General features: G+C 38.9%; 1 protein-coding gene across 5 annotated transcripts in view; it reads right to left on the minus strand.

The window, feature by feature from the left end:
- STXBP5 (syntaxin binding protein 5) overlaps positions 1-26,816 on the minus strand; it is a 166,717-nt gene extending 139,901 nt beyond the window's left edge. For 3 of the 5 annotated variants that reach the window (XR_011434477.1, XR_002805193.2, XM_023632927.2), the window contains exons 1-2: positions 26,198-26,695; positions 24,832-24,929 (exon numbers count right to left, since the gene is read on the minus strand). Coding sequence is in view for 3 of the 5 variants with exons in the window: in XM_023632927.2 (XP_023488695.2) it covers positions 24,832-24,929; positions 26,198-26,347 (248 nt within the window). In the remaining 2 variants the exon portion in view is untranslated. Of the gene's footprint in view, positions 1-24,831; positions 24,930-26,197 lie in introns of all 5 variants that reach the window. The other 2 variants (XM_023632926.2, XM_023632930.2) reach the window with 2 other exon arrangements.
- Between the last annotated feature and the right edge of the window lie 655 nt (positions 26,817-27,471).

Here is a 27,471-nt window from a genome sequence, read left to right on the forward strand (position 1 = left end):
TATCACAAAACATATACAATTTTGTTAATCTCTTGATATTAGCCAAAGACATTTTAAGTATGGATCTATTAAATAGAGTTCAGAGCTGTTTTTCTTGCATAAAACATAACCATAACTACCTACGTATAAGATTTCCAGTTTAATTTTTTTAACAGAACTTTAAAGATACTGCCAATGCAATCTAGGTGCAGAATTCACAGTGGGATTTTTCCAGTTGTCTACTGTTATCTCACCCACACAGCATCAGAGGGGAAATTTTAAGCGACTGACCTTCATGAAGTCTTTCCAAAGCACTCATCTCAGATTATTATACCTCTCGACTTGCATTCATATTTCAGCAGTTTATATATTATTAAAATGAATTATTTGATTATGATATCAAATATAACAGGCATAAACAGATTTGGGAATACACAAAACTGATTCTTAGTTAGTAAATAATAAGTAAACAGCTCTCTCTACTAATTTGGGCCTCCTGGGAAATAATGTACTGGTCTTGAAACTTCAGTATGCTGTGGCCATCAACGCTTTATTCACAGAGAATGAAAACTATCTGTAAATCCAGAAAGTCAGTTACAGGGAGGCCAAGAAAGGTTTTATTCTTACAGTATGTATGGCACTGCGTTCCAGACAAAAGTGTTCTTTTTTATGACATTAATATTAATATATTCACCTTATGTCCAGCTAAAATGATAACTATATTTACTTAATGTAATAATAAGAACCGCTTACTCTCTACTAAGTTTCAGGCACTGTCTTAAATACATAAATGTACTCAATCCTCACAGCTGATTCTGAAAGGTAGTTATTATCCATATTTTACAGACGATAATTCTGAGGCTCAGAGGAGTGATTTTTCTCAACGTTACTACTGATTTCTTCCCTTTCCCTCTGGACAAGGTTGTCCTATGACGCAGCTGCAGCCTGCCCTGATGGACCCTAACACTAAAAACGCCCTATGGAGTGGGGAAAAAACTCATAGTAAATCATTCCTTCATAACAACGAAAAGTTTAAAATTAAATTTTAAAGGACAGATATGCTTCTATATAATCAAGAGACAGCAGTGTGGCAAGAACACAGATTTCAGAGCGAGCCGTTCCCCCTCCCGCGGGTGTCACACCCGGCCCTGCTGCAGGCTCGCTGTAGCTCGGGCGCCCAAGAGGCCTGGAGGGGCATCTTTTTTGTCTTGTTGTTGTTGTTACTGAGGTGCCCCAGGAACTTCTGAGGCCTCTCCTTCCAAGCCAGTTCACACACCGCCGCCGCCGCCATCACTTGCCAGGATCTGAGGACAGCCACTACACCTCTCAACATCCTTCTCTGTAAAGGGCAGAGACCCATCTCCTTTAGCTTGTGGAACCGTGGTGACAACTAAAATTATACAGAGTGTACTCACCAAATGGTGGCCATTATCATCATTTAATGGAATGTATTCATTACTTTAACAAGAACTAATGTTACCTTACTGTGGACATAACATTATAGCACAGGGAAATATCAACTTTGAATATATTAGATCACAAAACAGCATGTCACAGACACAAATATTCATATCCTTCATACCTACAGTGAGTACTGCTTCTTGCATATACGGTTCATCCTAAAATTGTCAGCACTGAGAGTTAACAGTTTATTTAGAAAAGGATCAAACTAACAAAGTTCTCCTTGGTCAATTATCCCCACTTATTGTGGCTGTGTTCAATTAAATGATGAATCAAAGCGTCTGAAATTAAAATGAAGAAAACCCAAAAGGAAAGAAATTACATATTGAACAAGTCTACAAAGATATTCGTTAAATGGAGAAATACTCATTTATTATTCTGTCTGCCCTTTTACATACGCGCGAGGCAGCTATAAGGCAAAGCCAAACTGTAAGGCTACACTGAATATTTCTTGGTGTCAACATATCTAGTCTTCTAATTCTGAACCCCAATGCATCCTTTTAAAAATGGTGAGATCTTCCTATCTTGCATATCTTTACTCTCAACTTTTCTACTGCTTGCTTATGAAGAGCTATGATATCTACCTAATCCTACTAGTCATCTTTCTCTCTGGAGTAAACCAATTAATTTATCTGACCTGTGACACATGCCAGATACTTCCTGCACAGCTAGACTCATGCCTTTTGTCCAGACAAGCAGCTCCTGAACTCCACAACTCCTGAAGAGGAGCTGCAGAAGGCGGGAGCAGGGAGCAAAGTCTTTGAACGCAAGTCTTTCAATTTAGACATGATCCTCTAAGTAAGCAACAGGGGGAAAAGTGCTTCAGGAAAAAAAATAACATGATGAAGTTAGAAATTAATGAAGAGTAATCAGGAAGATGTACGCAGGCTAGATAAGCAGAAACAAAGACCAGGGCCAGTAAAACCTTTTATTTTACAAAACTTACCATCAAATTCAAATACAAAATAAATATTCATTCAATTGCCTTAAATGGTTTTTGGGTTTTTTGTTGTCTGGGAAGGGAGGGAGAAAGGAGGAAGCAGCAGGCCTCCTTGCGTCGTCACCATCGTGGCAGTTTAAGGTTTACTGAACACTTAATGTGTGTCAAGCACTCTATATGTGTTACCTCATAAGAGTTCTCTATTACAAGCTCTGTTCTTACAAAAGAGGAATCTCAGGTACAACAAGGTCAAACAACTTGCCCAAGGCCATACAGCCAGTTAGTAGGGAAGCTGGGGTTTGAACCCAGACAGTCTAACTTACATATATATAGGCTAACATACATATATACACACACACACATTTATATGTGTGTGTGTGTGTATATATATAAAAATCACCAAGCCTTACTGCACAAAAGAGAGCAGATTTTCACATGTAAATGTCACTTCCTGACTTATTTTAGGTCATTTTAAAACTGGAGAATGAACATAGAGGAAATATAATCACTCCTTGGCATATGAGTACATAATAAAGTCAGACTGGCCTAAAACTATAGAACTGGATTAAATGTAACTTTTAGTAGCAAGTAAACACCATAAAACCAATTAGGCAAAAATATGTCAACCAAAAAAATTTTTTTTTAGACTCATTTTTCTTGTTAGTTCATGGTACTAAATACCTGTTAATTATGATAATGAAGCGCTATGGCCCAGCAGAACAAGCACAAAGCCGGAGCTCTGGGTTCTAATTCTAGCTGAAATTCTGAGACGGCCTCTTTACAAATGCCTTCATGTGTAAAATGATGAGCTGACAAACTTTTTTGAGACTTCACCTCTGTGAGAAGAACAGTTCTTAGCAAAGTTAAATAAGATACTAAAACAAGTAAACAACCCTATCTTCAAAAAACTCACGGAATCAAACACTATAGTAGTAGAATAAAGGACAAAAACTACATGATCATCTCAATGGACACAGGAAAAGCTTTGGACAGAATCCAACACCTTTTCACGATAAAACACTCAAGGAGAAGGGAATTTCCTCAGCGTGACAAAGAGATCTATGAAAAACCCACAGCTGGCATCATACTTAATGCTGAAAGAATAACGGCTTTCCTGCTAAGCTCAGGAAAAAGACAGGATGTCCACTCTCACCATGTCTATTCAACATTATCCAGGATGTGCTGGCCAGGGAAAACAGGCAAGGAAAAGAAATAAAGTGTCCAAATTGGAAGAGAAGAAGTAAAACTTCCTCTATTCATAGATGACATGACCTTGTCTGTGGAAGATTCCAAAGAATCCACTAAAAAACTATTAGAACGAATAAATGAGTTCACCAAGGTTGCACAACATAAGATCAATATATGAAAATAAACTGTACTTCTGTACACCGGCAATAAACAATCTGAAAAGCGAAATTAAGAAACTATTCCACTTACAATAACATCACTAAGAATAAAATACTTAGCAATAAATTTATCCAAAGAAATGCAAGACTTGTATACTGAAAACTAAAACACATTGTTGAGACAAGATTTAAGTAAATGGAGAGACATCTTATATTCAGGAAACAGAAGACAATATTGTGAAGATGGCAATATTCACCAAACCGCTCTACAAAACTAACACAGTGTCTATCAGAATCCCAGCTGTTTGCAGAAACTGAGAAGCTGATCCTAGAATTCATCCAGAAATGCTAGGGACCTAGAAAAGCCAAAATAATCTTGACTAAGAAGAACAAAGCTGGAGAACTCACTATTTCCCAATTTCAAAACTCACTACAACATCATAGTACTCAAGATAGCGTGGTATTAGCATAAGGCTAGATATATTGATAAATGGAATGAACCGAGAGTCCCGAAATAAACATTTATGATCAACTGACTTTGACAAGGATGTCAAGACAATTCAATGGAGAAAGAACAGTCTTTTCAACAAATGGTGCTGGGACAACTAAATATCTACACGAGAAAGAATGAATCTGGACCCCTATCTCATTTGTATATACAAATATTAACTCAAAATGGAACAGAGACCTAAATGTAAGAGCTAAAACTATAAAACTCCTAGAAGAAACATAAGAGTAAATCTTCGTGACCTCAGCTAAGACCACGGTTTCTCAGATATAACACCAAAAGCATGAGCCACAAAAGAAAAAAGTAGATAAACTAGACTTCATCAAAATTTTAAAAATTTGTGCTTCAAAGGACACCATCAAGAAAGTGAAAAGACAATCCATAGAATGGGAGAAAATATTTGTGAATCACATATCTCATAAGGATTTAATATCCAGAATATAAAGGGCTTTTACAACTTAACAACAAAAAGATAACCCAATTTAAAAATGGGAAAAGGATATGAACAGACATTTCTCAAAAAAAAAAAGATATGCAAATAGCCAAAAAACACATGAGAAGCTGCTCCACACCATTAGTCATCAGGGAAATGCAAATCAAAACCACAATGAAACAGCACTTCACATCCTCCTGTGTGACTATAATAAAAAAGACAGACCATAACAAGGGGTGGTGAGGAGGTGGAGAAATCAGAACCCTCACTTATCGTTGGTAGGACAGTAAAATGGTGCAGCCACTCTGGAAGATAGATTGGCAATTCCTCTATGTTAAACACAGAGGTACCATATGACTCAGCGATGCCACTCCTAGGAATATAAACAAGAGAAAGGAAAATATACATATACACAAAACTTCCACACAAATGTTCACAGCAGCATTATTCATAAAAGGCAAAAAAAGAAAAATCCAAATGTCCATCAACTGATGACTGCATAATAGGCAGTGTATTTACACAATGGACTATTCAGCCATAAAAAGAAGTTACTAAGGCACGCTACAATATGGATAGCCTTGAAAACACTATGCTGTCATAAAAGACCACATATTACATGATTCCATTTATATGAAATGTCCAGAATAGACAAATCCACAGAAACAGAAAATCGCTAAGTGGTTGTGAAGGACTGAGGGGAGAGGGTAACGGGGAGGACTGCTAACGGGTATGGGGTTTCGTAATGGGGTGATGAAAATGTTCTCAAATTGAAAAGTGTTAACGATAGCATAGTTCTGAAAATAATGAAAAGCACTGAGTTGTACACTTTAAAAAGGTGAATTTTATGGTATGTAAAAATATCTCAAAAACCTGTTATTTAAAGAAAAAGAATCAGCTTTTATAATGATAACATAAATAGGCAAAAATAAAAAACTATCATATGAATTTAAGGCAAAAATGATAGCAATTATTAAGGAAACAAGTTAAAACATATTAGATTCTTAAATACAATTTAAAAATCCCTTTTATCTGGGATTTAAAAATATCTTTCATAAGCAATGAATGAATTTAACTATTTAGCAACCTAAATGAAATGCAGTATTGTAAGAGGAGAGAATAAGACTACAGTTTATCATTTTTACAATTAAGCTTCTTATTTCCTTGTATCCTACACTTAATTTTTTAAAAGTTTTATTTCATTCAAGGTTTAAATGCAGGAAGTATTTAACAGATGAGAAACAACGACGAAAACGCAGTGTTCTCTTAAATGAGAACTTTGATCATACAATGAAATAGTATGGTTTTGGAAATACATATAAACCAGAATCCCCTCGAAATAACCCCTAAAATATACTGATGAAAATTATTCAGGAAATTCCAGTTCAAAATTATAATAATTAAAAAGTAGGGAAAAGAGGCTTTAGTTCAAGATAGTAAGCTGAACAAATATGTTTGCTGTCACTCTGTCCCAAGAACCTATTAAAAAAGTACAGTGAAGATAAAGAACTTGAAAAATATAAGGGAAAAAATATGCAATATAAAGGATTGTTTTAGAAGATGTAATGTTTGACAAGAGAAAAAAAGAAGTAAGAAAAGTTATCAAAGAAGTAACAGAAGAAAATATATTTTCCTTAGGTTCTAAATAACATGGGTCTTCAGATGGAAGTACGCAGAATGATAAATGAAGTAAGACCCACACCTGAATACCCCACTCTCAAATCTTATAGAAGGAACACTTCAAAAGAGGACCCTATAGTTTACCAAGCCAGACCTGGCGGCGCTGTAGTTAAGAGCCGGTGCTCTCAACACTGTGGCCTGGATTTCCGGGGTTCGGTTCCTGATCAGGAAACCACACCACCCAGCTGTTGGCTGTCATACTGTGGTGGCTGCATGTTGCTGTGATGCTGAAAGCTCTGCCACCAGAATTTCAAATACCAGCAGGGTCACCCATGGTGGACGGGTTTCAGAGCCTAAGACAGACTAGGAGGAAAGACCTGGACACCCACTTCCGAACCATATGAATAGCCGTGGAGCACAGTCTGGTACAGCACTGCAAGGGGAGAGGATGGTGCAAACTGGGCAGGGTTCCGCTCTGCTGTCCACTGGGTCACTAGGAGTCAGAACTGACTCAACGGCACTAACAACAACATAGGCTGCTAGGAAAAAAAAAAACCAAAGAGGTCACCTGCAAAGGAATGACGATCTAATTGACAAACTTCTCCTAAATAACACCAGTTGCTAGAAAACAGTGAAGCAACGCCCTCGAGAGTTATGAGGTAAAGCATTTCAATTTAGAACTCTCCATTCACTCAAACCACTGAAAAAGTTTAATGAGAAAAGAAAGACTTTTAGATAGGCAAGGCCTCAGACATCTTATCCCTTTCTTGGAAAGCCATTTAAGATTGTGCTACAATAAACAGAAGAAGGAAACCAAAAGAAAAAAAAAGCAATGATATGGGATCTAAGAAACAACTTCTCTGGATTGAATTCAATCCAGAGAAAGATGAAGGAAAAGTCCAGGAAGACAGCCACGCAACTGACATAAACAGCACTGGTCCAGACGGGAGAGGGGCAGTGGGGGATGGAGGAATGACAGATATATGAGAGCAAGAGGAATCCACAGATGGGACCCCATCCTTGAGAAGCTGGAGGAATTTAAGCAGGTGATGAAAGCAGCCAACGTGGGGAGGAGGAAAGAAGACAACTGTACAGGAAAGAAAATGCACTCAGAGGATACTACTTAGCTGTAGAATAAAAAATTGTCATAATAGGAAAAATAAGTCATAATACACTTTCAACTTTTAGAATCAAACAAAAAGTTTATATTAACATACATGACAGCTACTGGGAAAGGAAATGAGGAAGGAGAAGGAAATAAATATGGAAAGAGTGATGGGCTAATATTTTCACTGTACAAAGTAGGGAGCCAAGAACTAATATGGATAGTTGATGGAGCAAGAAATAAACAACTATAATACAGTTATGGAAAGTTACAAAGGTAACCAAGAGAGAAAGTAAAAATAGCGGCATGACTATATTGGGAGGGGAGGGGAGATATGAATCAAATACTCATTTTTCAAGGCAGGAAATCAACAGATAATTTCTAAAGTTGATGAACTGAGAAACAGTGGCAAAGCATGTTATTTATACCACCAGCAACAGGACTAGAAACAGTCCCTCTGAGGAGCAGTGGCAGGCCTGGGCACACCAGGGCACACACTGCTACTTTCATCATAACCCCCTCTGTACTACTTACTCTTTAAACCATCTAAGTATCTTTACAAATTTAGTTTCTTTTAATGTGTTTTTAAAGTGGAGAAAACCCACGTACCATTAGGAAACTCATTTGGGTTTACTTCATTATGTCACTATACTCATCTAAATGACACCTCAGCAACACCAGAAAAAGTGAATTGAAAGCCCCTCTAGATCCACACCAAGGAGAACCTTGTCTTCATGCCATCTTATATTCTGGAACAATAGACCACTTGCCTGCTCTAACTCTCTTCTCCATAACCAGTTTCTTTCCAACTCTACCTTCTTGCATTCTTATTTTACAGATTTGGGTGGCAACAATAATGGGCAAATTAAGGGGGGAAAAAGCAAAGCTTCTTGTACTAAAGATCCTTCTTTGTCTCCATGTTTTCCTATCTTGTAGCTGCTAAAAGGTAAAGGTGGCAAGCAATCAAATGATATTCCTTAACCCTGTTTGCTGAACCAGTTCCTTTAATTTTTCTTCATTGCGGACTTTAGTAGGTATTGGGGATATAAGTCATAGTCCCTGTTCTCAGAAGTCTTAAAGTCTACTAAGAGAAGTATAAAAGCAATATAGCAGTTAGGTGCACAGATACTCCCAAATAGTGTTCATTTTGTAGGATGAGAATTTAGCTTGAAAAGAAAAAATATTTTCCAATTATTTTCACCATCGTCAGTTCATTTAGGGGTTAGCCTGTCTTTCTTACACTATTCTATGTCCTCGCTGTTCTTTTGTTTTCCTCCTTGCTTATTATATAGCCATACTGGATTCTGTACATATTTCCTTGTTTCCTTCAAAGGGATCATCTGTGACTGAATTATAAGATTATTTTTAAAAGCCTTCCACATAGGCTATCTAGACTATTAAGTCTCAGGTAATAGGAACATGGTGATCTTCTCTCATCAGCCCAAGAGCCTGGCGAAGTGCTTGGCACATAGTAGGCACTCGATAAATATGAATGAATGAATGAATGAATAAACTTTTTCTAAATCTAAGAAAAATGTTTATGTCCAGTCATATCTTTTCAGGTAAAATTAGCTCACTTTTCAGAAAGCCAACAAAAAGTGTAGGGTAGTAGAAAGATGTTCTAGTTCTGCCTCTATCAGGGGATTGGACTAGATCGTTTCCAGGGTCCATTATAGCTCTTAATATCCCAAGAATCTACAAATCCAGCCTATTCGTTTTACCTTCCAATCATCTGTTAGGTTGGTATTGCAGTCACAGCATAGTTCCTCTTAATGCTTATGCTTCCTTCCGGGATTTCTACTGCACTGTCAGCAAAGTAGAATAAAAAAATAGTAAAAGAAGCAGGCAATGGGAACCCAGCCAGTGATAAGTTCTGAAAGAACAGCTCCTAGGCAAGTTTTCATTCCTGTCACGACACTGTGTATTATACACATATTTTGACAAACTCTACTTCCATGAAGAATGTGATAATATCCAAGATTGGTATATACTTAGTAAATTATTAAGATTTTTAAAAGCTTATGTAGCTCCTCAGAGAATCTGTTCATCAATCTGTGTCCATGAGGAAAAGGCAAAGAAAGGACAGGCATTATTCCAACCTCTACAGAAGTGACATATTCAGTTTTCCAATCTAGGAATGGAAGATTGGAGTACGTATAAAATGGAAAGCAACTGGAGACCTTCGATATCCTGTACAGTTTCTAAAAATACAGTTATATATCCTGCAAAGTTTAAAGATGAGAATATGGATAACCATATTTTTCATGAACTCATAAATGATTATCGTACAGTATCATACATTTACTTATATAATATTCTGTGAAAGTAACTTTCTTTGAGCAGATATTCTGCTAATAAACCCAGAAAGACTTTTAAGGATAGAGTGCTCCTTCCTGTTGCAGTAAAAAAGGGTAAACTCAAGAGCATAATTTTAATCCATCAGAAACCCTGAAGATTTCCACTAGCTCTGTTACCATTTCCTTTAGTACATTCTCATATTTTCAGCCAACAAGGTAATTCACACCTCTTTAAGTATTCTAGCAAGCCTTCAAGGTGTTACTACTCTGAATAAAAGGTCAATGGATGATTTTTATTTTTAATGGCTAAGTTAGAAAAGATTTAACCAAAAATAATGTGATTATTTTTCAATAACAAAGTTAAAAATCTAATACCACCATACCGTGGTCAAAGAATATGATGGAAGCATTCTTAAAATGAAAAGAGCACGAGCGTTAGCATCAGACCAACTCTACCATTTACTTTGCGCGAACATAACCAACCACTTAGCATTCATTCCTCTACTTGTTATCCCACACTGTTATGAGGAATAGATGAGAGTCAACAAATAAAAGGAGCAGAACATCATCCATTTATCCTACTCAAGATAATACAACCTGATAAAAAAAACAAAATTTCTAAGGTAGCCGATTACCAGGAAAAAACCGGAAACATGTAAAATGATCTGTGATTAGACAACCTATGTGTGCTGTAGGTTTGTCACCTGTGAGGTGTGTCGCCTGCCTCCTTCACCTGATCAGTGAGAGGATCATCTGAAGTTTAAGACTAGACTTTGCAACCTCATCATCAGACTACAAGGTCTCTTTCTGCTGTGGGTTCTCGTGTCCACTGATACACTGCTAGGAAGGGCAAACATCCAACCCAAACCTGGAACTACAGTGCCTTTCCATCGTAAACATTTCGTGCATCACAGTTCCACAGCCCTGTCTCCAAAGGCAACGGCAGAGCAAAGGGTCAGCTTATTTCCTCGTGGTTCCACCACACATCTCAAGATGCTCGATTGTTTAAAATGACATGCATTGAATATGCTTCTTATCTGCCTCCTGCCTCACTAAGAAGACTGCTAGCCTGCCTGTCAAACATTTAACCGGTGTTTCTTTTTTTTTTTTTTTTTTAAGATTTTTATTTTTTTCCTTTTTCTCCCCAAAGCCCCCCAGTACATAGTTGTCTATTCTTCGTTGTGGGTCCTTCTGGTTGTGGCATGTGGGACGCTGCCTCAGCGTGGTCTGACGAGCAGTGCCATGTCCGCACCCAGGATTCGAACCAACGAAACACTGGGCCGCCTGCAGCGGAGCGCGCGAACTTAACCACTCGGCCACGGGGCCAGCCCCTAACCGGTGTTTCTTAATTCCGGCTCTCATTATAAACAATCCACGGAGATTTAAGATTAAAACATTACAGATGTCCAGCCCCACGCCAGACTCACTGAATCAGAATGTCTAAAGAAATCCAAGCATATGTTTAGGCCTTGCTTATGTGTTCTGGTTTTTTTCAGCTCCACAAATTATTCTCATCTGTAGCCATGATTAAGAACAACTGGAAAACCTTGTGGGTATATGTATAATTAAGCATTATCTCCCATAAAATTAATTTATATACATACAAATGATTCATTAAATAATTCCTTAGACTTCCCTTCTTCAAACAGAATCATGAATTCGCTTAATTTCTCTTCATAGGTCTTATTTTCCAAACTTCTAATAATTCGCTACTTCTATCTGAACTAGCTTCTAACCAACTTGATAGGACTATGTCCAAAACAAAACTTTAAAAAGTCTTTACCAAAGTTTGAGAAGAACATTTCATATTTTATGACCTACGAATGTGTTTGCAATACAAAGCCTTGTCAAATAATTATTTACACATTTATAGTCGAGTGCCCCTATTCTATAGTTTCACCTACTTGACAAATACCAATTTTAAAACCTCTTTCTGAAGATCATGTATTTTTTCACCTACAAAAACTAACAGACTTCTGGTTTCTGGTCCAGCACATAAGCAGTTTGGAAGTTGTCATTCCACCCTAACAACAAGCAAAAAGCTGAACAGACTAAAAATCAATGACTCTTCTTAGATCCATAAGACAAGTGAGGTCACAGGGCAAATCGCTGCCCCCAAAACTGCCGAGACAGACAGGACAACACAGCTCACCAAGACCAACCAACTGGCAGACACCTTTGCAGGAATCAGTGTGGGGTTGGAAAACCTGACTGTAATTGACGAATCGCTAGAGGCTTAAAGCAGTCAAGTCTGAGAGTTAGAAACTCCAGGGGACCCAGTCATAGGAGGGGTCCCCACACGTTAGTATGTTTTGCCTCCGTGAGCTCCACCAGGTTCCCACGTGAATATCTGAGAAGAATCCCCTGTTGCTTCCGGTAGGGGGAGGGGAAAAGCAACCATTTTTAAATACACTGGAGCATTCTGTTCTTAACAAGGTCTGCCCTCAGGAGAAACAAACTAGAACCCAAACCGCTGGGGGTTCATCAGAGCCTAAGGGTCCTAAGGGAAGGGAAATACCCAACTGTAACTCACCGTCACCATTCTAACTCACTGGGGGAGGCGGGAAGTGGGAGGACAGAGAAGCACTTGTGAAGGTCCCAAGTCCAGAAGCACAGGCTCACTAAAGACTAAGACCTAATCACAGGACTATCGAATACTTCCCATCCCCCCACGCCTTACCAACAAAAATGAATCTAGACACAGACCTTGCACTCTTCACAAAAATTAACTTCAAAAGGATCACAGAACTAACTGTAAAAAAAAAACTATCAAGCTCCTAGAAGATAACAGAGAAGGAAACTGAGATGACCTTGTGTACAGTGATGACTTTCCAGAAACAAAACCAAAGGCATCATCCATGAAAGAAATAACTGATGACTTCATTAAAATTAAAAACTTCTGCTCTGCAAAACACAATGTCAAGAGAATGAGAAGATAAGCCACAGACTTGGAGAAAACATTGGCAAAAGACACATCTGATAAAGGACTATTATCCAAAATATACAAAGAACTCCTAAAACTCAACAATAAGAAAATGAACAATCCAATTAAAAAATGGGCCCAAGACCTTAACAGACACCTCACCAAAAAAGATATACAGATAGCAAATAAGTATATGAAAGGATGCTCCACATCATCTGTCATCAGGGAAACGCATATTAAAACAACAAGGAAATACCACTACAAATCCATTAGAATAGCAAAATCCAGAAGTGACAATACCAAATGCTGACAGTTCTGTGGAGCAACAGGAACGCTTGTTCATATCGCTGACAGGAATGCAAAATGGTACAGCTAATCTGAAAGACAGTTTGGCAGTTTCTCACAAAACTAAACATACTCTCACCATATGATCTCATAATCACGCTCCTTAATATTTACCCAGTGGAGCTGAACACATATCCACAGAAAAACCTGCCCGAGGATGTTTATGGCTGCTTTTTTTCAGAATTGCCAAAACTTGGAAGCAACCAAGATGTCCTTCAATAAGCGAACGGACAAATAAACTGTGGTGCATCCAGACAATGGAATTCTATTATCCACTAAAAAGAAATGAGCACTAAACGAGAAAAGAAATGAGTGCACTAAAAAGAAATGAGCTATCAAGCTATGAAAAGACACAGAGGAAACTTAAATGCATATTACTAAGTGAAAGAAGCCAATCTGAAAAGGCTACATACTCTACAACTCCAACTATACGACGTTCTAGAACAGACAAAACTATGGAGACAGTAAAAAGACCAGGAGTTGGGGAGAGGGAGAGATGAACACATGGAGCACAGAGACAGGGCTCCTGACCACTTACAGGAGCCCTATCAGCTCTTCTGATAACATCAGGACTAGCTATACACAGTGAAACTATTCTGTATGACACTACTACAGTGGGTACATGTCATTATACATTTGCCCAAACCTACAGTATGAGCGACACCAGGAGTGGATGAACCCTAATGTAAACGATGGCCTTTGGATGATTACGATGGGTCAATGTAGGTTCATCAATTGCAACAAATTATCCACTCTGGTGGGGATGTTGATAATGAGAGAGGCTATGCCGAGTGGGGTCAGGGGTAAAAAGGAAATCTCTACCTTCTGCTCAATTTTGCTGTGAACCTAAAACTGCTCCAAAAATGAAGTTTATTAAAAAAATTAATATATTAAGAAACAAAGCTAGCCACATCCTCATGATTATAAGGGTCGACATACTTAATTTTCATTGCTGACCCACAATTCTAACAGTCTGCTACTTAAGCAGAACTATAACATGTGCTATTCCTGCAGTAAATTTTAACAAAATGCTAAAATTAAGCGTGAAAGATGCATAGGGTCAACATTGAAAACTTCCTTAACAAAACACAATTGTAACATTTTACAACAAACGTTCAACAATATCAGAAAAATTATGGCAGTCAACTGCTTCCTTTTCATGTGAATGAAACAAACATCAAAACAAAAAAGTAATGGCAGCATCTAGACTAACATGTAATTATAGTATTAACCGGGTTGAAATAGGCCTCTAGTTACTTCTTCCACTATTATTTTGAATAAGAATTTTTTTATTATTTATAGACAAATTAGAGTGCTTGAAAAAATATTCATCATCACTATTTACTGTTTGGGAGTCAGTATTACCTCTAAAGGGGTCAAAATGAATTATATGTATTATCACAGGCAATTCTTCAGAATGGCTTTTGATATATAAGTACACTTTTAAATGAACCACTTGTTCAATCTACTATGAACTATAGTCATAAATAATAGAGGTCTTGGGTTACAGAAACACGAAGGAACGTACATTCTCACATATCAAGTCAAAACAATCTTTTCTTCCAGCATCCATTCTCAGAGGCTTAATGGCAAAGTTCTTTTCTCAAGTATGGCAAAGTGAATTTTAAAAGAAAAATGCAACACATTATGAAAAATATAGTACAAAGATGGAATTGACGGTAAAATCTGTCTTAACACTTTTTCTCCTTTTCAAAAGACAAAAAGGACAAAATACACAAAAGGAAAGCAATTTAGCAGAAAGTACCGCAATAGCTGATGCCACTAGATTTATAGGCACCTTTGTCAGAGGACTGCTGTGAAAAAGCAGAGGAAGTGCTATTACAAGAAAAGATTATGTACTTTCAAGAAAGGGTAGAAGTAATCACTCTTCACCAGACAACCTCACCAGGCAAAGCTTCAAAAGTTCTAGACAGCACTTACTGAAAGGAAAACACAAACAAAAACTCTTATAAAAACATCCTCAATTTAAAAAATAAAATTTTATTATTTAACAATAACTGTCATATAATTTCTAAGACTATACAGTTTGCAAATAACACGTTGTTAAGCAAACCTTAATTTTCAAATGATTGTTATAAAATGAAAAATATCAGTTGTTTTAAGTTAAAAACCTTTACATTCTCCCCCATTTCAAGGGAATCTAAGCTATTCTAGATCAATGCTCCTTTTCAAATCACAGCACCAGTAAAAATGCGCTCATCATTTCATTTATTTGCCTTATATAACAACTTCCAAAAGTATTAACACCAACTGGAAAAATGGAATCAGGTAGAAATTAGCCTTATTTACCGAATAAAATTATATCTATATTGACTCCTACTGGAAAATGATGCAGTGAGCAACTATGAAAATTTTCCAAAAAGTGAATATAATTACAGTTTCCAATTAAAGTACCATGTCCATTCTTTCCAAGAAGGGGCATGCAATCTATCTGATGCTAAAGAAAGTAACTATGCACCTGAATTTGCTTGTAGCAGCTTCACTAGGTGTTTTTTTTTAAAAAAAAAAACACTATTTTTATTATTTTCAGGTTTTCTTCCACAAATGAAAATGAGTATTTTTAATCAAAATTTGCAGACATTTAAGAAATCACAGTATTTTAGTAAAGTGCTTACATTCACTTTTATCTTTAAAAATGTATCTACATATCTCTATATAATATTAATGAAAATACTAAGAAAAAGCTATGAAGGGAAATATATTTTTAATTAAAATTAGAAATTGGAGGTCCCAAACAAGCTGAATATTTCAATAACAGAACTGACTGAACTGCCCCCAAAGGACACCTAATTAAGTACCTTCATTATCATACTAATTATAACTCACTATAAAAACAATGTCTCTTTCACAGAATCAAAAAATACTTACGAAAATAAGTGAACTCGGTATATAGCAATATTACGTATCATTAAGAAATGCTGAATCTTTCCTGGGGCCAGCCCCGTGGCTGAGTGATTACAGTTCCGCACACTCTGCTTCGGTGGCCTGGGTTCGCAGGTTCAGATCCCAGGCACAGACCTACACATCACTCATCAAGCCATGCTGTGGAGGTGTCCCACATACAAAACAGAGGAAGATTGGCACAGATGTTAGCTCAGGGCTAATCTTCCTCAAGCAAAAAAAGAGGAGGATGGGCAACAGATGTAAGCTCAGGGCAGATCTTCTTAACACACACACACAAAAATTAAAGATTCTTTCTTATAATATTTTTCTATTTATAACTAAAAGGTTAAATCTAAACTGATCTGCAAGTGTAATTTATGACTTAACTATAAAAATGTCAGTAAAGGGGCCAGCCCAGTGGGTTAGGTAGTAGTTAAGTTCACATGCTCAGCTTTGGCAGCCAGGACTTTGTGGGTTCAGATCCCAGGTGTGGACCTACACATCGTTCATCAAGCCATGGTGAGGTGTCCCACATGCAAAATAGAGGAAGACCAGTGCAGATGTTAGCTCAGGGACAATCTTCCTCAGGCAAAAAAAAAAAAAAGTCAGTAGGAATTCCTTCCCATGCATTCCTTTCCACACACAATTTAAAAACAAGGCAGCCTGATAAACTAAAGCAGGATTGGCACACTGTGGCTTGTGGGCCAAATCTAGCCCACTGTCTGATTCTACCAAGTTTTATTGAAACACGTCTACACTCCCTCCTCCACAGACTGTCTATGGCTGCCTACGTCCCTCACTGCAGCGGTGAGAAGCGGTGTCAGAGAGGACAAAGCCAAAATATTTACATCTAGCCCTTCACAGAAAAGGTTTGCTGACTCCTGAACTAAAAACAGAGATCTTCATTACGTTAAAGGCGCGCACACACACCCGCCTTCTCTATGGTCTTTAGCAGAGAACATATTAAGTTGATCATTTAAGCATCTGTATGCTCCTTCTGCTGTGATGTTATAATTGTATACTGACTACTGCCCAGTTTCTGGATTCTTGATAAGGCAGAGGACACTGGCTGATTCTGACCTGCATTGCTTTGGACTTCTCATACGCTGTAACGATTCTGACGGTTTATTTTAAAAAGAAAAAACCACTCAATATTATAGCTATAATTTCCAAAAGGCCTAATTTTAGACACTTAATGTCTACATGGTATTACTTATAAAGAATGGTAATGTAGAAATTTAGCTTTTAAATGTTAAACTAAGAAAAAGATGGCCACATGGATGGAAGTGGGGATGGAATTAAACCAAAAATACATCACAAAGATCAAGGCACTGGGCTGTGAAGATAAGAATTATTTTAACAGGGAGAAAGTATTCTAGACTTAAGGAATCTCTGAACGCACAGCCCACCGTGGAACACTGCGGAGTAAGGAGTAAACGGTGTCAACTCTTTCCCCCACCTCCTCCCTCAGTCTACCTTCCACTCCTAGCCCCCAAACTTTTTTAAAATGTCACACAGTAAACAGAGCTAGTCTCCAAAATTTCTCTAAAACGCAGAACAAGGGAATGAGAGATTAAGGCAATTTGGTGTTGCTAAATCTGAAAGTGGATGACTGCTAGGTATTTAAATTCACTATAAATTATACTGATATACAGAAGATAACTAACTTGTCTTTCTTCTTTATTGTTGCCAAGAAAAATCAGGAGTGGGTTCAAACTAAAGTAGAGGATAATTATATGATATAGAAGCCCGAACGTCTTTATAGGGAGACATCTGAGTAACTAAATCGGAAAGTACCACTTCTTCCCCTTAGAACGATTCACATCACGTGACTAAGGGAAGAGAGATGTATCAACCACTTTGTTTTGCTTCCCAAGAAGTTTTGCAGAATGAGATTATATTTAAAACCTACCTTAATAAAAGGCCTTCAAGGTAGTATACACACACACACACACACACACACACACAGAAAAATGCCCTTTTCTCTACATCATTCTTTTATATTCTTAAACAGATGCACATCTCTTTAGGTCCAACCTAAAACATTTCATTAATCTGAAATCCCAAGATGCTGAGTATAACTTCTGATGATGATAATATGCAAATCAGGAAAGGAAATTCTCATTTAAATATTACAAATCAATAATGACACCGATTATCAATTTTCTTCTTGTAAATAATGTGCCACTTCCAATACATGAAGTTAAAGCTAAATAAAGACAACCAGAGCTTATCTTTTACGTAGTGACACTCATCTGTATTGTCCAATTATTTACTGTCCATTGCCAGCTATTACCATTCCAAGTTACCACACAATTACCAAATTTAGCACTCAAATTACACCCCAGCAATTCAAGGAAGACAGTCTCTATACTAAATCTCTTATATAAAAAATATTTTAAAAATTAATAAAATCATGTGATTAGGAACCTAGTATTATTTTTAAGTAATTTCATGTTAATTTTACATCCAGACCATTAATATTTAAGAAAAGAAAGTAAACTTTGTTAACAGTATTAAAAATGCCCCAAGTTTCCTATGTCATAACAAGACTCATCTGTTGTACGAAGAAAATGCAACAACCCGCCATCTTAGTATTCAGCGTGAGCTGCTGTTTCAACAACAGAAAAGTCTGTTTTTCACATGCTTTTTCTCACTCCTTTTTGTAAACAAAGGTTTACCCCTATGCATCTACCGACTTGGATAATGAATGCAGTGAAGGGATACAAAGTAAAGGGCCCACACCCCGATGGAGTCTAACAATTCACCCTCTTTCACAAGGACTCAGAACAACGTAGCAGAAGACCACTCTAGCCTGAGATGTCCAGAGCATTCCAAAACCCTCCACAGGAAAAGAAGTTGCAAGATCTTAGAGCTGGAAGGACTCATCCCGCTTTCCTCATTTTACAGGAAAGGAAACTGAAGCCCAGAGATTCTAGTTGGCTTATCCAAAATTGGTCTGAAGACTAGAACGCAAATCTTCTAATGATAAGGTAATTCTTCCAAAATCCCTTTACCTTTTTCCTTCAGGATGGCAAAGTCAGGTTATAATTTTAAAAGCAAATTATACTAAAAAAACAAAAGGAAAACAAAGAGAGCACCAAACAGAAATAAAAACCCATCTTAAAGCAGAAAGGCTTTCCAAGTAAGAATTGATTCCCCAGTAATTAACATACCCCTTTCCAATTCCCTTCAGATCCTATTACACTTTGTTTCCCTCTACAAGAAATTCACTGCAAAATAAGTGCTTCCAGGCAGACACCCTTTCTGGCTGTTTCTAAGTAAATGTGTGTATTCCTCCCACTGCAGAGTCCATGCTGAGGGTCACAACCTACAGCTGACACAGTACTCTTTCTTCCTTTTATACAAAGTCCTCTTTGATGAAGAGCTAAGAGTCGAGAAGTAAAAGTATTTGAGAGTCCTTGTCTCTCCTCTACAGGCAGAATTCCAAATGACCAGAATTCTTCTATGAACAAAAAGGACGGCGGGGGAGAAGAACAGATAAAAATCGGGCTAAATTCTAGCTAAACTGTATCACTTTTAACTACTTCGAACAAAAATCCTCCTTCCAGATCTTTTCCCCAATAATGTCATTATGTTTTGTAAAATAAAATTAACTCATTAATTTTAAGCAAGCTAACCACCCTATTGCTATCTTACAAGGACAAAGTCATTAAACAATCGTTTATCACCTACTATGTTTAACAAACTTCAACATATATTATCTAATTACATCTAAATAGCAATTTTGCAAACTTGTGCTTGAGAACACAACCATCTTAAAGACTTGAAAAGAAAAACAGTACTTTACAAGAACTTTTCTTCAAATACTGCATCAGCTCCAAAAATAAATGAAATTAAGGCCTTCCTACAGTGCCTGGCACCCACCTGCCTCTCAGCAAGTAACTGCTAAAATAAATGAACTGAAGGACCTGAAAATTAAAACCACAAAAAAATTCTCTCATTAATGATAATATCAGATGTTGAATATTCACCAAAACAGTCCCTGCATGGTCTTAAAAGCTACACATACACATTATCGCATGTAACCCTGATGCTAACTTTGTGAGCTAGGAAGGGTCATTATTCCTGTTGAACTCGTGGAGAACTTGGGCCAAGTGCAGTGGTCTCAACCAGGAGCTACTGGAAGTGTGTGGGGGAGTCTGGGATGCCACACCGACAGCAGAGGCAATCCTGGCATTCGGCAGGTGCGAGCCGGGGATATTAAAGAGCCTGTGATGTGCGGGACAAACGCACAGCTCAAAATGCTGCCACCACTGAGACGCTGACCAGGGATAAATGGACAAAGCCAAACAGCTAACAGTGACTTTCGCTCAACTCAAATCCAGGAAATCAACAAGGATGAACCCAAAAGAAAAGCAAATAGAAAAGCGTATCAAATTCTAATGCGAAAATAAGAAGTCAAAGCTACCTTCTCAAAACGGCAGTAGGACAAAAGTAAAAGATGACAGAATTCCAAACTCCACGTTACTCTGCCACCCTCTTTACCAAGTTTTCTATTGCTGTCCCATAATCGCCCCAGTGCAATATTTGCAAAATTTTATTCTCATCTTTAGTTACTGCCGCTAAGATTTCACAAAGCGGTCCTCAAGGCTTTTTCCAGCTCCCATTGTACAACCTATGTTTTAGATCCACTTTACTACCTTTACTACCACATGGATAAAGAGTTACACGTGAAGTTTCACTTGCTCTATTCTTTTCATCCATGACACCACTGTCCCATTAACCATCCTGAAAACCACACTGTTTTCCCGTCAGCATCTCCTTACCTAACTACAATGATTCCCCACTGAATAACGCCCAGACAACTCAGGTTTACATTCAGAGTTCTCCAACTGGGTCCTTATTTCTCCCCTCAACCCAACCAGGACCACTATTCCAACCAGTCTCTTTAGCATTCCTCTAAACTACTGCGATAACACCCTTTTCTCTACTTCTGCCCACAGTGCTTGCCTAGAATAATCTGAATGCCTGCCATTCTGAATCCTTATCTGCTAACGTGTAGAAATGTCATCCAATACAATGAATTTACCTATAATCTGACTTGGCGACATGTCAGTTGACCCCTAAATAAATCTCTAATTTCAGCTGCATCTATCTAGCGCTAGTCCTGCAGTAAGGACTGCAAACTTTCTGAAGGTAAGAATCAAGTTTCCATTTCTTCTGAATACTCACCTGGAACAACATATAGCTACCTGGGATCGCAGAATTGTTTCTTGAAGAAATTATCTAACCGCACCTTCATTTTAAAAGTAAGAAAAAAACAAATTCAAGAATACATAATTCTTTAATGGCAAGACAAAAACCAGAATTCAGGCCACAATTTATAATGTAATTAACATTTAGTAAGTGCTTGCTAAAAAATGAACTGCAAGGTACAAAAACTGTTCTGTAAACCTGTATTCAGCAACATTACACTGTAATTTAAAAGACAGTCTGTGTCTTACCAAAGCAGAGACTGCCCTTATCCTGTATTTTCCCCAAGTCAAAAAGACAATAAATGAGTAAAAACTCAAATTTTTACAAAAATTCAGTAAAAGTGAAATTCCATTTTTCTGCTTAGTCCTTGAAATATTCACACATAAAATGACCCCATTGTGATTAAACAAAAATGTCTTAAAAATAAGATCAGAGTAGCCCATGGTTATAAGAGAGTATGAAGCAATTTGAAATTATGCTGGTAACCCAGGAGGCTAAATTAGGACAACAGCAGCATTACTAGAAATGCCTTCATTTCTCAGTTAGAACCTTTTTTTTCCCCTTTTACTTATTCATATGGGAAGAGATAATCAGATCATTTGATCCCAAGAGTTCTGATCCCTAGATTGCTCATGAGAATCAAATTTTACCTATTTCTACATGGCAAAAAGAGGAGAATTAAGATAATTAAATCACGTCACTACTCTATGACTTGGTATATAAAATTATGCTCTCCTGCTCCCCATCAGAAGTACATTCCAACCTCACATTCTCTCCAGAAGCCAAGAAAGTTGAACACAAAGCATGTTTATAATGATATCATCAGTCATCTGCTATACATTAATGCAGCAAATACATTAAATTTATCTTACCTCATTATTGGTTAGATGTCATTTCAGGATTTAGATTTTCACTAACTCTTGTCTATAACTTTAGATATTAAGATATAACTTTCTGATCTAGGGTTTTTTTTAACCTCAAAGTAGATAGATTAACTTAGTATAGTCTCCAACACTTAGGAAGACATTCTATTAGTCAAATTACATATGCATTTCGAATTCTAATAGCCCAGTCCTACCTCTGAAAACCTACTTTCTGCTCCACAGTTAAATGAAGGCAAAGACTTCATCTAGAAGTACATTTCCACGCTAAAGAAATCTTTTAGGAAAAATGTATTACAGGCTACAGTAGTCTAATAGGAGAAGAAAATTTTTAAAAAGACTAAAAGAAACTAGTTGCAATAAAAAAAACATAAAAGAACAAGGGCAATAAAACAGACTTGTAGTAAATCTGCATCTTAAACCCATATGGAGCTTTGAAATTAGAAACTATAAATTTTAGTTGTCTAGCTTTGAGAATAACAAAGAATAGAGACACTAACATATATCTTAAATCACATGTGGAAATTAGATAAAAATAAAAAGGCCTTAGTCATTTTCTATAAATCAAAGTCTTAATAAATAAAGTTCATAAGCTTATCTGCTCCTTTAACCTAACACAAGGCATGACTAGGTGGTATTACTGGCAGGCAAACCAATTTATCACTCTAGAACATTCGTATAAATCTCATAAAAAGGGAAAGTAGAAATACATTTGGTAGTTTTCCTGGCTTCATTCTAAATATAGTAAGAGGTTTTAAAAACAAATTTAGAGTATAACCGTAAACTATAATTACAGGTTCACTTTCATTCCTACAGTATTTAACCACAAAAAATATGGATAAGCAAAAATCACAAACAAGTGATGATTTTAGACACCCAATCCTAGCTTTTATTTGGCAATTAGCATTAGGCCTAACATTTTAACTCCTCCATTTGTGTCAACTTGCTAATTACTCAAATGCATTTGGGGAAAAAGGCTTGTCTAAGAAAAATATTTGGTTTTATACAATCAGCCTTGTTGGTGGTACTCACTTATAATTAGATTAAGTTATAAAAGGGGCAGATTGGCTGTTAAAAGGAACAAAAGTTATGTAGGATAAGAAAATTGAGACTACATTGGGACAACAGTAACAATTGAACCCATTTAAAAGCAAAACCAAATAATCTAAAAATAACTGATTTAATTCAACTCTATGTTTTTTCCTTTTGGTCCAGTGGTAATATTCTTTTGCTGGGAACAAAAAAGTCTGCTTTCAGTTCCAAACAGTCTATCTAGATCCAACAATGCACCAGTCCTGTCACTGCAGAGTGTGCTACACACTTAGTACCCACACTGACAAAATGAACTTTATTTCCATCTTCACAAGGCTAAAATAGGAGCCCTAAACTAGAAGGTATTGATCACTGGATACAGGAATAAAAGTATCCAAACAATCGAAGTCAAAACATTCTAGTCTCAACTATCTAGACATTTGGGCAGGGGCCATTCAGACACACCGACTTAGAAATTCACAGATTCAGATCTATCCTGGCTGATTTTACCATTTTAACAGGTTCGAGCGCACTACTGGTATATCCTGTGAACGGTAGACTGCGCTTAGGAACACAGTTCAGGGCCCATCTGAAAACGTGGGTAAGCATTTTGAAGGCAGCACTCTCATCACAAATGAAACTTGCTGTGTATCCTGATACCACGTATAGTGCTTCTTCAAAATGAAGATTTTAAAAGCTCGTAAGAAAAATGCAAGGCACGTGTTGAACTCAAATGCAGGTTCCCCTCTCCCTTCTCAGGAGCCACATAAATCTAAATCGCGAGGGGTAAAGCTCCCTCATCCTCCGTTTTTGTTTTTGGTTTTCTGACAACAGCAATGTCTACTGAGATCATCTACTGACTTTTTTTTCTATTTGCTACCAATACATTACTTAAACAACACGGAGGAAGCAGATATTCTACAGAGATAGGAACAAAAAGCATTTTTAAAAGCATGCTCTTTTAAAAATCTTATGTTTAAGTTTAAAAACAAGGATATTTTGGTTAAGCATGGTTAAATGTCATAGTAAATGCAAACATAATTTTATTTCAAGTTAAATAGTTTTACAAACGAAGTGAGAAGTATTCTCCATTGTTTAGAATAAAAAAATGATCTTGAAGAATGAGTAGGTATTTGGAAAAACCATGACAAAACTATTATAGTTCATGCATAACCAGGAAAAATAATTCTCTCTATACTAATACTTCAGACTATTGCTGACCTAACAGCTTTCACATCCACAGAACAAATGGAGACGACAAAAGGGAAAACACATCAAGAGAGTACACTTATCCATTTGTGTTATGAGGCTCTAAAACTTCTAGAAATAGCAACTATTCATATAAAATTCATTGGCAACATTTGTCTAATCTTTCCAGATAGACAAGTCAGAAACAACCAATTCAACCTCTAATTTATTAGAATAATAAATAGGTCATAAGTTCAACACCTACCATGCACAGTATTTTTAAAAAGGAATTAAAATGTGCCCTGTGCTATTGTCTTTAAACCTCATTCTTAACGTATTCAACAGACCATCGGTATAAGCTGATATATTTCCCCTTAGAAACTTCTAGCTCCTTGCAAAGACAGTAGTTACTACAGCAAAACTTTCTACGTAGATACATGTTTAGCAATGAACTGAAAGCTGAGAAACACACCAACATATAACCTGACTATATGTATAATAATCGAGGGGAAAGCCAACACCACATGATTTCACATGACATATACCCGATGACACCATTTCTTTGGAATTAAAGAGGAGAAGGAACTCATCAGCAACACAGAAGAACCGGGGAGAATACAGTAGAAGTTGAAATAATAAAATGAAAGGATACAGCCTTAAAGCACCAGTCTGAGTGCCCACTGCCAGGATCTTCTGGACAGGATCAAAGGCCAGGGCCGAGGGTTGATAGGGAAATCCATGGCGAACAGTCTAGGGATGGGCAGGTGACATCACAGCAGCCGGGGCAGCAGGCGAAATTTACAAACAGAAGTCAACAGAAGCATTAGAATCTAGAAGCAACTACAACTGATGCAAAACACATATACAACCACTTACCGCTTTGAAAACAAACAACGAAATCTACATTAACAAAAAAAACTTATTCACATAGAACCTGAAACAACAAAAATAACCGATCCCAGGGTTACACTTCAATTTCTGCTCTTCTGTAATACCGGTATCCTACAGAAGAAAATTTCTTATTAATATTCTATACTGTTACGTCTGAGACCAAATTATTAAACTTTGCAATGGTCAAAAATTCTGCAAATTCATTTAAAAATGCAATTCATGCTCTATTTCAGGTGTGACAACTTTATCATTACTTTAGTTGGAGGCTAAATGCAAATAATTCTAAGGAAAAGCTGTCATATAATGACTTTAGGCAAGGATTCAGAAAAGCTATTATCAAACATGTACCCCAACATTTTGCAGTTTCACACAATGAAAACGAGTACGACATATATCTTTGTATTTTGCTTTTAAATCCTCAATATTTTTAGGGCATTAGGACAAAAGCGTGTATGTACACACTTTTAATAAATTCTGACATATGAACGCATGGTAATTATGAGAAAGGGCGGTATTAACAACAAGACAAGTTTGTGTTTCTCGTTGAGCAGCTGGTGAATTAATTCGCTGCATCATTCTTTCTGAATTACAGACCGCTAAGGCAACTGTCGTGCCATTAACAGGTAAAAATCTCCGTACTAACTTTTTAACCAAACACAGTGATAAAAGGACCCTGTGATTTCATATTTTAAGCTTCCTAGCACATTTTAAGGTGAAAGTGATGAGCAAAGATCTGGTTGAACAGGTTTGGCTTTCTGATAAACAAAATTCATTAGACACTGCTACCAAAGGAAACTTCCAAGTTGGTGAATTACATCCAAATGCTCAAATACAAAAACCTACAAGATAAATAAGAAGACGAATTAAAGGTCAGCGTAAGACGTTACAGGCGAGCTGGAAAGGATTGCTGCCTAGGAAAAGGGGAGAGGAAAAAAAAAATCAACGAAAAGGAGTAAGATGATGTCAATCTCCAAAATAACCCAGCAAGCAGATGCCGGCGGGAGGAGAAGCGAGCCGTGCACGCGAGCCGCGGCGATGACCGGCGCTCTCTGCCCTCGCGCTCCCCCGTCCAGCCCGGGGTGCTCCCTAAAACGACCCCGTCTCCGCGGGCTGCGTGCCGCGCTCACCTTGCAGAGCTGGAAGTGCTCGGACTGGAGCGTTTCCTGGATCTCGGGCTCCCGGGTCCCAGGCGGGTGCTGCTGCGGCTGCTGCTGCGAGGCCGACGACGAGCCGGCGGTCAGGCCGTCCAGCACCTTCCTGATGTTGAATTTCCTCATGGTCTCGACGGGGCGCCCCCGCGGCCCGGGAGGGGAGGAAAGGGGCGACCCCGGGCGGGGGCCCGCGCCCGGGCCGAGGGCAGCGCCGACCCGGGCCACGCGCGGAGGAGCGGGAGAGCGCGGGAGCCGGAGAGGAAGGGGGCGGCTGGGGAGAAGCACGGGACAATCCCGACAGGAAACGCTGCGCCGACGACAGCGGCGACCCCTCTTGCTCCGAGGCCGCCGCGGCTCACCGCGGCTGCTGTGGCGCCGCTCCGGCCGCCGCCGTCTCGCTCCGCGGCCCGGGAGCCCAGCGGAGGCGGCGGCGCCCGAGCCCGCTCCGCCCAGCCTCACCTGGCCGCGGGCTGCCGCTGCGCCGCGCCGCCGCCCCGGCTCGCCCCCGCCGCGTCCATGGCCCGCCGCCCGCCCGCCGCCCGCAGTCCCCGGGCGCTCGCTCCCGCTCCGGCTCCTCCTCCGCGCGGGGTCGCCGGCCCTCGGTCCGCCGCCGCTCGGCCTCGCCGCCGCTCAGCGCCGCTGCCCGCCCGGCATCGCGCGGGTGGGTCCCCGCGCCCGCCGCCTCGCCCCGCCTCGCCCGGCCCGCCTCGCCTCGCGGCTCCCGAGCCCGCCGCTCCCCGCCGCTCGGCCCGGCCCCAACGCCCGCCCGGGCAGCCGCGGCTACAGCGTCGGCCGCGGCGCTGGCGGCAGCTGGGCCTCCGCGGAGCCGGGCTGCCGAGCCTGCGCATGCGCGCCGCACTCCCCGCTCCCCCGCCCCCCGCCCCTTCGCGGGAGCGGAGCTGGGGCTTAAATTATCCCCTGCGAAAATCCCAGATCGGGGCTAAATTTCTCCCACCCCACTCGCCCCGCCAGCGGCTGCAGCTGCTGCTCCTGCAGCCGGGAGGGGAAAATGTGGCCGGCTAACACGCAGCAGGAAACCTTTATTTCAGATTCGGTCATTAAAGCGTGGGTTTCTGCTCGCGCCCTTTAACGAGGTGCCCACTCCCGGCCGCTAGCTGCAATATGATCTTTGCTGCTTTGTGCATTGGGCTTTGTTTTGGATTTGGTTTTGGAAAAAGCGCGTCTAGACAACGATTATGTTGGTGGCAAGAGGATGACAGACTTCAAGGTACTAGGAAAGGAGAGAAACC

The sequence above is a fragment of the Equus caballus genome, chromosome 31 (assembly GCF_041296265.1).
Source record: "Equus caballus isolate H_3958 breed thoroughbred chromosome 31, TB-T2T, whole genome shotgun sequence".
NCBI classification, from domain to species: Eukaryota; Metazoa; Chordata; class Mammalia; order Perissodactyla; family Equidae; genus Equus; species Equus caballus.